Genomic DNA, 10738 nt, shown 5'->3' with positions numbered 1-10738 from the left:
TGGCCAGGATTCTTTTCACACCTCTATGGTGGTATACATCAGCCAATCTGGTTTTGTTTTTATCTTTACTGTATGGAATATCAAATTACTAGTATCTGCCCGCGGCTTCATCTGCGGATTGGTGTTGGCACTCAGCAACTTATATTTAGCCAATTGCTGTTGTGGATGATCCGCCTGCTCCCGTGTCTCGGCTCTGCTACATCGCAGTATATGCACAGCATACTTAGTTGTATGTACATCTCTGCATATGGAGAGCCTATAGAGGTGTGCTACAGCGCTGTGTAAGCTCTGCTACATCGGGCAATTGTGATTACAGGGGTTTTGTTATGCGACTGTCTGAGCAGCTTCTGTGTTACAAAGGGCTGAACGGATGTTGCTGAAATGTGCCAAAGTTCTCTCCCCTCCCCCATCAGAGGCAGAACAACACATTCCCCATCATACTCACAAACTCTACACCCGATATACTCCTCTTGCCCACACACATCCTGCATGTTCTGTAATCTCCTGATCTTCCATGAGACTCCATTTTCATCAGCTTTAACACTGTCAAGCTTCATCCTATATCGCTCCACCCACTGCCTAGGATGATCCTATCTAAGAATGGCTCAAGGACCTGTGATGATGTCATCACAGGTCCTTTAGTGTTGTGTGAACCTACATTCTTTCACTGCGGTCGTGTAGTGACGTCATTTACCTGGATAAAAAGTAGCCTATGTTTTCATCAGGGTTCCTATCTGTGGAAAATTTCTTTGCAAATCCGTGCAGCCGTTTTTGCATGATTGAGGAACAAACATCCAAACTTTCACATTTATAATATTAATAGGATAGGATTACACTAGTCCATAGAGGCATTCAGTAAGAAAACATGTATCATGGTATGCAAGTTATTAATATGCAGTGTTAATCTGCCCCATAGAAATTAATGAGGCAGCGGTCACATCAGTGACATGGAGAGGAGGGGCACCCGGTGGTCAGATCCCTAGTAATGTGACATTTACAGCTGACGCTGGGTTCACACCTGCGTTCAGCCTTCCGTTCTGTGCTTTCCGTCTTCTGCATGCCAGAAGACACAAAGCACAAACCTGGTCCAGCCGTGAGCGTTTTAGGCTCTCCGTCGCGAAACCGGATTTTTTTTAATCCAGACACAGAGTACTGCATGTCCGACTGTGTCCGGATTATAAAACCCGGTTTCGCGGCGGAGAGCACAAAACGCTCACCGCCGCACAGCTTTCTCACCCATTCATTTGAATGGGTGAGAGAGTCCTGCAGGTTTCCGTATCCTGCCTCTGTTTTATGCAGGAAACGGAAACCTGCACAACGGAGACCGGGCGCAGATGTGAACGAGCCCTGATTCATACGACAGAGCTTCATCTGTGGATGGGGAGAAGAGTCTTTAATGCAATAAACCTATTTATTCAGACACGTTAAACAGGGTCATCTACAGGGAAGCAGAAGTTTGGGAATACAAATCCCCATAGCCATTCCTTTCTTCCCCCAACATTAGCATGTCCTGGGAGTGATGGGAGAACCCCATACGTGATATTTGTAGTCACACAGATCTCATACTAGGAAGTCACCTGACCCTGATAATTTACATGTCGTTTACCAGAGAAATAGCCCTATATAGGTAAATTACATCACACTGCAGAATGAGGGGTCTGTATGTAAGGCAGTTGTCACATGGCCAAAAATTGACGCAGAAATACCGACCCTGTAGATTCGCCAGCCCAAACATGGCCAAGGTGACCGCACAGGTCAGGTAGTTTCCATGTGATATTTTATTCGCCTTTTCTATCACATTTTAGAATTCATCTTGTATCACCATATAGACTGATAACTAACCATCACTGGCTGTGGGCTGTACAGGTATCACATCTGTCAGATAAAGCTGCCCATATACATACGATAGAAGCCGGGAGGTTTCAGGCTGCTGAAATATTATCTTGAATGTTGGGAACTGTCAGCCATTGATTTGTCACAATGTACCAGTGCACTGTAAATTAGTATTTTATCTACTTGTTCAATCTGTATGAAATATCCCTGTCCAGTATGATGGACAATCCCCACATAGCATACGGTTCACCATTTAAACACCTGTATATATAGAAGGTACATATAGCAGAGAGGGTGCGGTGAGAGGAACCAGGGTCCTGGGTGGACTGCAGTACTAAGACAGGTTATTAAATATGGGGTTGTTCAAGTGAGGGGGGGGGGGGGGGGGTAGTAATTGGATTGCCCCCTTAGCCATGTGCAAATGTGAACATATAGCATTAAGATCTTACAAATTTCTGCACCTCTAGGATTAGAACCGTGACAATGAGGCAACCCTAGAGCCGCCATATTTCCCTGACAATAAGACAGGGTCTTGCTTTACTTTTGGCTCTGAAAGATGGATTAAAGGTTAAGTTTTATTTCCCCTCCCTCATGAACAATCCACTCATCAGATCCCCTCTCACCCAAAACAATTAGAGTTGGCAAGTGCCAATGGTGGACGGGCTTACACGCAGATCTGCGCCACTCCTGTCAAAAACATGTCACTGCCAGGTCCTTTGCCATTGCAGCAGCGTTCCACTGCAGCCAAGTGTATTGGTTGGCGCCCCCTGGTGACTCAAGCAAGAAACAAGGAGGGACACCACACGCGTTAAAGTGCAGTATTAGGATAAGTGGGGGAAAAAAAATTCTGAAAAACAATGAAATAACTAGTTGGCCTCTCACCTGATGGGGTTGTGAGATTAGTCACAAACCCTTTGATGGCTTGTGTGTGGAATCCAAGTGACTGGCAGCAGATCTGGTGGCGTACCAGGTGACCGGCGGAGGAATAGGCGAAAAACAAGAACCAAAGGTCCGTGGTAGGAGGAAGATCTGCGCTTGCTGTTGTGGAAGATCACACAGTAGTCCACACATACTGATCTTCCACAACAGCGAGCACGGATCTTCCCCCTACCATGGACCCTTGGCTCTTGTTTTTCGCCCACCCTGGTGACTAGAAGCAACCATAACATTTGGGAATGGCATGATGCCAGCAGGACTATCTAATCCGTGCACGAGCACCCAGTAGTCGACCCTTACAGTTATGGCGAACTCTCTCACTAGTGTCATCTTGTACAGATCGCTCCCTTAATAGGTCGATGTTTGATCTTTTACTCCAATAGACGTGAATAGAGCATGCTGGGAGTTGTAGTTTCACAGCAGCTGCAATGCTACAGGTTGCTGACCTCTACCATAGCAGATGTAATGTAAAGAACCCATAACCCCAAACCTTACATGCTAAATTCAGAAATAACGCAGAGACTTACTATAGGCTTCTTTCAGTTTGTAGTTGTCAATTTTTACTAAAAGCTTCCATTGAAAGTAAAAACAGTAGAGATCGGCTGAGAGTTGTATTTTCCCGTTTGCTTAGGAATTGACAGAGCATAATAAAGTGAAGGATGACAAAAAAAAAAAAGAAAAAAAAAGTGATTTTGAGCGCATATAAAACATAAAATGACAGATGTATTCATACATGCAAGTGATCGAACCCATCGTTAACAATCGTTCCAGTCTATGGATAAAGCCTTGGTCAGACCAAGATCTAGGCAAGTGACACGTCAAAACAAAATAGTGCAACATAAGCTCGATATTTCATATCTGGATATCACTTTTACAAGTTTAATATACATCATGTACATCACAGTAGCCAAACTACAAATTAAATAGCATGGGAGAGGGGAAAAGAAAAAAAAAAAAAAAATGTACCCAAACATTCCCACACATAAAAAAGTTAGGGGAACAGTTTTGTGGTTTTTTTTACATTGCAATTACCAACTCCCTCCTTTCCAAGAGACAGCCATGAATCGGTTTCCACAAAGGCAGTAGGTGAAGAGTCAAACATATTAACCTGGTCTTCTCGCTAAGTCGTCACAGTGTGTCATTTTCTGCCGTCCTATTCCTGGGGATCGGGCACGGCTGCTAAACCGTTATACAGACTGTGCTAGGGCTAGGTCTGTACCTTCAGCTAACTCAGGAATGTCTTAACCCAATAGGAGTTAGCTGTACCCAGGATATAAGCCCCAAACGTAGCAAAGCCCTTCACAGACCACCAGGGGGCATGACAGCATTAGCCTTCATATCTGGTTTTAAATTGACAAATGGAAAAAGATCTACAAAACCCATTATTTTTTTTTTACTAGGTATATTACAGAGGAGCACACTTTAAATTTCATCTACACAAAACCAAAGTTCTTGGTTTTAATAGCAAGTAGTAACTTCTGCTTGAGGATCTGTTTGGAGGAGTATAGGGGAACGTAGAGGCGGGAGATGCAGGTGTTAGCGGTTGGGAGATGTTGGTCGTCTGGCGGGCGGATGGTGATGGATGGCATGGGCTGAAATCCCTCTTCGCTTGCGGGTAAAGATGGGCTTGACGTCCAGAAATAGACCTACAGAAAGGAACGATGATTACAACGCGGTTCTCTGAACGTCACCGTTCTGCTTTCTTTTATGACATGCCAAGTTTCTAAAAAGCCACAGAAAATGGAGGGCATGTGGGATACAAGGAGTTACTTACTAAATCTTGTCGCTCTGTCATACTCATCTTTTCGACTATGGACCAGAACCAACGCTTGAACTGCAAGAGCTTTTCTGCGTTTTCTCCTATAAAAGAAACCCCTTTAATAGTAGAAAAAAACAAATCCTGTTATCTCATAGCAAACACTTGAAAGGTTGCATCCTACCCCCTCCGATGTAATGGTAGTTTATGAACACTCCCATCCATATGGACTAAAGCAAACCAGTAATAGGGGGATGTCCTTTGTCAGATCTAACGTCTGAGAATCCTTAAAATGGCTGAATCCCCCCTCCCATATACATGTTCACTATGCCCAGCTGAGGATATAGGTTTGTAATAGAAAGGAGTGTAAGGACCCTGGCACACAACCAAGTGCAGTCCGTAGAAGACTGTCCAGTGTGGGCCACCGTACTGTGTGCAGAGGAGTCATTGCATGATAGTCTATTACAATGCCGAAAGACCCGATGGTTACGGAAGTGAAATGTCACAATGTTATCAGTTTATTACTTGGTTATCATTCAGTGAGCTCCTGTACGGCCCAATCACTAAGTAATAAACTGATAACGTTACGTCATCTCGGTACTGTAACAATCGGGAGCTCACGGCATCATAGACTGTGCAGGGACTCCTATGCACAGGGTCACATTCAGTCTGGGAAATACAGCACACACACGGACTGCTTTCAATGGATGGGACTGGTGTCGTGTACAAGGGCTGTACCAAGTGGATAGCCGTCGGCCAAGCCTTTATTAGCCAACAGCTATATTTCTTAAGACTCCCGTGCACACTCAGCTCGGGTGCGTATGTCCTCAAATGGGAAGAGCAGAAAGCTGCTGACAGGCACCTCACCCAGAGATGTCCATCACCCTAAGGACAAAAAGCAGGAGTATGTTGAGCTCCAGCATGCCCAAGCCTCCTAACAGGGAACAGAAGAGCCCTATAAACATTAGATAGCTGGCTGACATGCATGGGTATGTTCACATGGCAGAAAATAAAGAATTTGAGGCAGACCTCTACCTCAAATTGCATTGGCCTCGGATTGCATTGGCATTTTGCCACTGATTAGAACCAGATGAATTGGTCTAAATCAGCAACGTCTCGAGCCGTGGCAAAATCTGTGGTAAGATGAGCAGGAGACTCCCCCCCCCCCCCCATGTTCAGCTGCACTTTCTGCTTCCCACTGAAAACAATTCTTAAGCTAGGTCATCAATATTAAATTGGTGACGGTCTGACAACCAGGACCCACACAGATCAGCAGCACTCCAGTAAATGCCACTTTACAGGCCAAGTGATGCCAAGTTAATTGGTCATATGGCCTTTTTGCAGCTCAGTCCCAATCAAATGGATGGTGGCAAGTGGCTATACCAAGCACAGCTACTGAACACGTATGATGCTGCGTTTGTAGAGTACTGAGGATGTTGCAGAGCTCGTCTGAACGCCATGGTCTCATCAAACAGCTGATCGATATGGTGCTGGGTGTCTGATCCCCACAGATTTGGTCAGACGGACAGGTCAACTATATCTAGTCTTGGAGAACCTGGTACACAGTAGAATTCTCTAAGATTTTGCAATATAAAAACTTACTGTATGGCTCCTTCTTTCTACTATGAAGCAGTTTTACATGTTCCTGTTACCTGATTCATCGTTGAATGATGTGAAGCTGATCAGCATCTGAACGTTCACTTCACCGCAGCCATTAACAAGGAGCCTGAAGTCCTCGGCTGTAAGATCCTCCAAGGCAGACTTTGGAAGCACATCCAGCATGCCTTTCCTCATTGCCTGCAAGACATACAGTAGCTGCTATAGGCAAAAGCAACAGGCCAAACATTTCTGTTCAATATCTAACTTTAGCTGCAAGATTTATCATTTACAGTTTTCTTCTCTAGTCACATCCAAAGCTTAGAGGACCTTTCATGGTTTGGGGCACATGTGGTTTTATATACCGCTGGAAATCAGAACGTGCACTGAATTCAGCGCACTGTCAGCTTTCCCGATCTGTGCCCCGGGTGAAGAGCTATCGGTGCTGGTACTGTAGCTCTTCACAGTCAGAAGGGCGTTCCTGACAGTCAGTCAGGTACGTCCTTCTCCACCCCCCCCCCCTGATTCTGCCTCCCTCCAGTACTCGTCCATAGGAGAGCGCTATCAGGAGGGGAGGGGGTGTTCCTCCCCACTCACACAGTACAGCGCTATAGGCATTGCTGTGGAGAAGGACGTACCTGACTGACTGTCAGGAACATCCTTCTGACTGTGAAGAGCTATGGTACCGGCACAGATAGCTCTTCACCCGGGACACAGATCGGGAAAGCTGACAGTGCGCTGAATTCAGCACACTGTCGGCTTTCCAGCGGTATATAAAACCGCCTGTGCCCCAACTCATGAAAGATCCTCTAATTCATAATTCCCTAGTTTAAGTCAATGAAGCTCAGAAGACAAGCTGTGCGCTGTCGCTATCCAGTCATACATTCCCTATAAAACATTGCAGTTTCCTAAAGCCACTGCAACAGTTACAGACTTTGGATATGTACAGAACTAGTTATGACAAGCCGCTAAATCTGTGCAAGAGCGTGCCTAACCGATACACTATAGCAAGAAAAAAAATAAAATAAATAATGGCAGCTTACATGAAGAGGCTGCTCCGCTACCACCAGCATCCTGTGCTCGGCATATTTCCTTACATATTCGTAGACATTCTGCGGAGTTACAGGGATATTTACACCATTGGGGATAAGTTCAACCTGAAGAGAAGCAAAAAATTAGAAAAAGTGCACTGGAAAAAGCTCAAAGTTTTTGTCTCAATATAAGAGAGCAATGCCCAAAAGTTATAGGTATTAAGCATTAAAAAGGTTACATGCTCCAAAGAACAGTCTGAAGTGTCAGTATGAAAAGAAATTCTTAAAGCCTTGTACCTGTCCACCACTTTCTTCTTTGCACAGGTCTATTGCAAAGGCTAGATCCATCGATGCAAAGACGGCATCTGCGTCAGGACTCTGAGAGGCGAGGATAAGCTGTCGCAAGCTCTCGTACATCACGTGATCAAAAAAGGCAAAATCGTGCCAGTTCACCTAGAGAATAATGAAGACTATTGTAGTGAAAGACTAAACGGGAACAGTGAAGTGCCATAGTGGTGGCTGCAGATGGACAGAAATGTTGTTACCATCAGACTTACTTTTCTTCCCAGAAGAACTTTGATGACCTGTCTGCTTAAGGTGATGGGACACAATTCATTCTGCAATAGACACAGGCCGAGAATCCTGAAAAACAAGACACAGCAGGATGAGCGACAAGTCCACATTGTAGCGTCATCCGGACAGAAAACATGGATCCGCCATTACCTGCCAATATTCCGGAAGCAGTTGAGCCGTGCCTCCGTGTTTTTGCCAGGCCGGGGGCTATAGAACCCTCTTTTACCAGGCTGATAAAATAGGGGCGCGTTATCGTCTCCATCATCTGTGTCCGTCAATTCCATATCGACCACACTGCGGCTGGAGCCGTGACGCTTCCGGTTTTCCTGCACCTTTTCAGATGAATCTAACAAGCCAAGGTCTAGAATACTGTCTGCTCCGTTTTCCCTACATAAATAAATACGCACAAGTTTAATTTAATGATAAAGTTCAGTGTATGGGTTATTTAATCCTGTACGGATTTAGCAGAGCACATGGCGGGTGCACTGTACCTTCCGTGAGCTATTATTAGCTCCATAGCCTCATCTACCCTGGCTCTTAGAGAGTCCTCGCTGGCCAGCAGCAGTAGGAGCTGTGCAGGAGACAATTCTAGCAGCATACCAGTAATTTTACTTGCAAATGCCTACAGAGGATAGATACCATCAGTTTTACATATCAAATGTTCATTTGTATTTTATTTAAAAATACAATTAAAAAAATAAATGAAATCTTACCGGCTGCATGGCTTGTACTCTTGGATACAGCCTCTCGCCAAGGGCCTGCCTGTGAGCAGGTAATGGGTCAGGGTCATCACTTGGATTCCCTTCAGATGCTGGCCTGAATGGCCTGGTGTCAATAGACAGCTGTCTTCTGAAGTCCCTAATAAAAAAATTAAAATAAAAATTAATAAATAATTCCCCAAAATATGACAGTCAGAATTCTTTGCAAATTAAAATACTAGAAGAACAAACCTGTCTCTATCCCGACGAGATCCAGCTCGCAAACCACTGCTGCGCCTCATGTCCCTTTCCCTTTCCCGATCTCGCTCCCCTCTGTTCCGCAGTCTCTGCATTAAACCTTTAAGATTAGACATAAAATTAATGTTAAAACAGAAAAAAAAAATGCCTTGGAAACTATTAATGGTAGCTCCAATTGGTATAAAAAATAAATAAAATAAAAATCTTGTTATGCATGTCTAACAGATGGGAGTCCAAATTCTGGAGGTCACCACTGGATGAATGGAGGGGTGACTGCAGGGTCTTCATTCCCTTCTATGGCACTTAAAGATGACCTTTTCACCACTTGGGGCACATGCGGTTTTATATACCGCTAGAAAGCAGACAGTGCGCTGAATTCAGCTACCACGTTCTGTGCCCCCGGTGAAGAGCTATTGGTGCCGGTACAGTAGCTCCTCAACGTCAGAAGGGTGTTTCTGACAGTCAGGAACACCCTTCCTCACAGTAGCACCTATAGCGCTGTACTGTGAGAGCGGTGTAGAAGCTCCCCTCCCCCCTCGTCTATGGACGAGGACCATCAGTAGGGGAGGGAGGCCCAGTTCTCTCTTACAAAATATAGGAAAAAGCAACTGTCAGAAAACCACAAAAAGTCACCAATATATAAAACAATAAGATTTGTCATAAATATAAAATCACAATCCAATAAATTAGCAGGGCAAATAGATGGAATATATGCCAGAGACACAATAAGACACTTAGGAGAAAAAAACAGATAAATCTAACAGGTGCTGGCACAGATGGTAGCAATATTACTCAGTAACCAAGAAGGCTTCGTCAGGAATCCTTCTACGGCGAAACGCGTTGGAGTGCGTTTTATATATTCCTTGGATCCATTCAGGTCTGCTGTGCTGCTCAATATGACTTCAGGTAACCCTATCTAAACTCTTGTTGATTTTGTTTGGACCAGAAATATGTGACTAGTTATTAACTGGAGGGTGGAAGCTATTTAGGTGAATAGTCCATGAGGAGATATATGGGGGGTTTGTTTATCTGTGCATAGATAGATAAGTATTATACTTTGATAATTTCTCCCCCATTGTCTGGTTCTTTGGACTAGTTGGAATTTATATCCATTCATATCCACTTACCTTTGTATTAACCCATTCTGGTTCACAATTGATATATGATATCACATACCTTTTGGTTACTGAGTAATATTGCTACCATCTGTGCCAGCACCTGTTAGATTTATTGCATTTTGATGCAATGTATAGTCAGTTTGTGATTATTGGAGGTACCATGTGTGTTTTGTAACCAGTTCTCTCTTACGGCACCTTCCATAAGAGCACCTCTCCAGCCAATATCTGCCTTGGAGGTCAGAGAGCCTCAATTCTGGAAATTGCTCATAAATGTCTTCGATAGAATCCCTTTTTTTGAAATAAGACCATGATGGAATAACCTTAAAGGCTATTCCTCTACCTTTATTATTCTGATCCGCGCCGCCGTTCTGGTGTTTTTCGCCATATGCAAATGAGCCTTAGCACAGTGGGCATTCCTTGGTGCGGTCCAAAGGCTCTCCAGCAACGCCTCCATCTTCTTGTCAGCCCAAAGAGCTGACTGTGCATGTCCGTCAGACATTTTCCTGTGGCCAAATGGACACTAGTGGAAAAGTCCACAGGAAAATGGCCAACGGATGTGTGCAGTCAGCGCTTTCGGCTGAAGTCGTGGTCAGGAGAAGATGGAGGTGTCGCTGGAGAGTCTTCGGACAGCTCAGGGAACTCCAGAAAAAACACCAGAACGGCGGCACAGATCAGAATAATAAAGGTAGGAGTTTCTTAAAGGCTATTCCGATGTGGTCTTAGTTCTATCATTAGAATCCCTTTAAGAGGACAATATCCATTTAACTTGGGAAGTTTGTGGTCTCAGGAAAGGTTATCATGGATCACATATGTTCACATATTCATGTACACCTTACAATCATCTTTTCAAGTAGTCTATTAAAAATAATTTTGATCTGCAGACCTGTGTGTCTCCCAGTCTAACACGTAGGCCCATTCTACAACCAGACTCCCTTGTCT

At 44.3% G+C, this 10738-nt stretch overlaps 1 protein-coding gene across 9 annotated transcripts in view; it reads right to left on the bottom strand.

Moving 5' to 3' along the window:
* Window positions 1-3326: 3326 nt before the first annotated feature.
* Window positions 3327-10738, bottom strand: part of UBR5 (ubiquitin protein ligase E3 component n-recognin 5) — a 62436-nt gene continuing 55024 nt past the window's right edge. For all 9 annotated transcript variants that reach the window (XM_075270165.1, XM_075270169.1, XM_075270168.1 and 6 more), the window contains 10 exons: window positions 8676-8781; window positions 8439-8583; window positions 8217-8347; window positions 7876-8112; window positions 7710-7794; window positions 7450-7605; window positions 7165-7278; window positions 6178-6322; window positions 4544-4629; window positions 3327-4415 (listed from right to left, as the gene is read on the bottom strand). In XM_075270165.1, coding sequence (XP_075126266.1) covers window positions 4203-4415; window positions 4544-4629; window positions 6178-6322; window positions 7165-7278; window positions 7450-7605; window positions 7710-7794; window positions 7876-8112; window positions 8217-8347; window positions 8439-8583; window positions 8676-8781 — 1418 coding nt within the window. In that variant the 3' untranslated portion in view covers window positions 3327-4202. The remainder of the gene's footprint in view (window positions 4416-4543; window positions 4630-6177; window positions 6323-7164; window positions 7279-7449; window positions 7606-7709; window positions 7795-7875; window positions 8113-8216; window positions 8348-8438; window positions 8584-8675; window positions 8782-10738) is intronic.

The sequence above is a fragment of the Leptodactylus fuscus genome, chromosome 4 (assembly GCF_031893055.1).
Source record: "Leptodactylus fuscus isolate aLepFus1 chromosome 4, aLepFus1.hap2, whole genome shotgun sequence".
NCBI classification, from domain to species: Eukaryota; Metazoa; Chordata; class Amphibia; order Anura; family Leptodactylidae; genus Leptodactylus; species Leptodactylus fuscus.
Note: the sequence above shows the minus strand (reverse complement) of the source record. Positions and strands in the feature narration are given on the sequence as shown.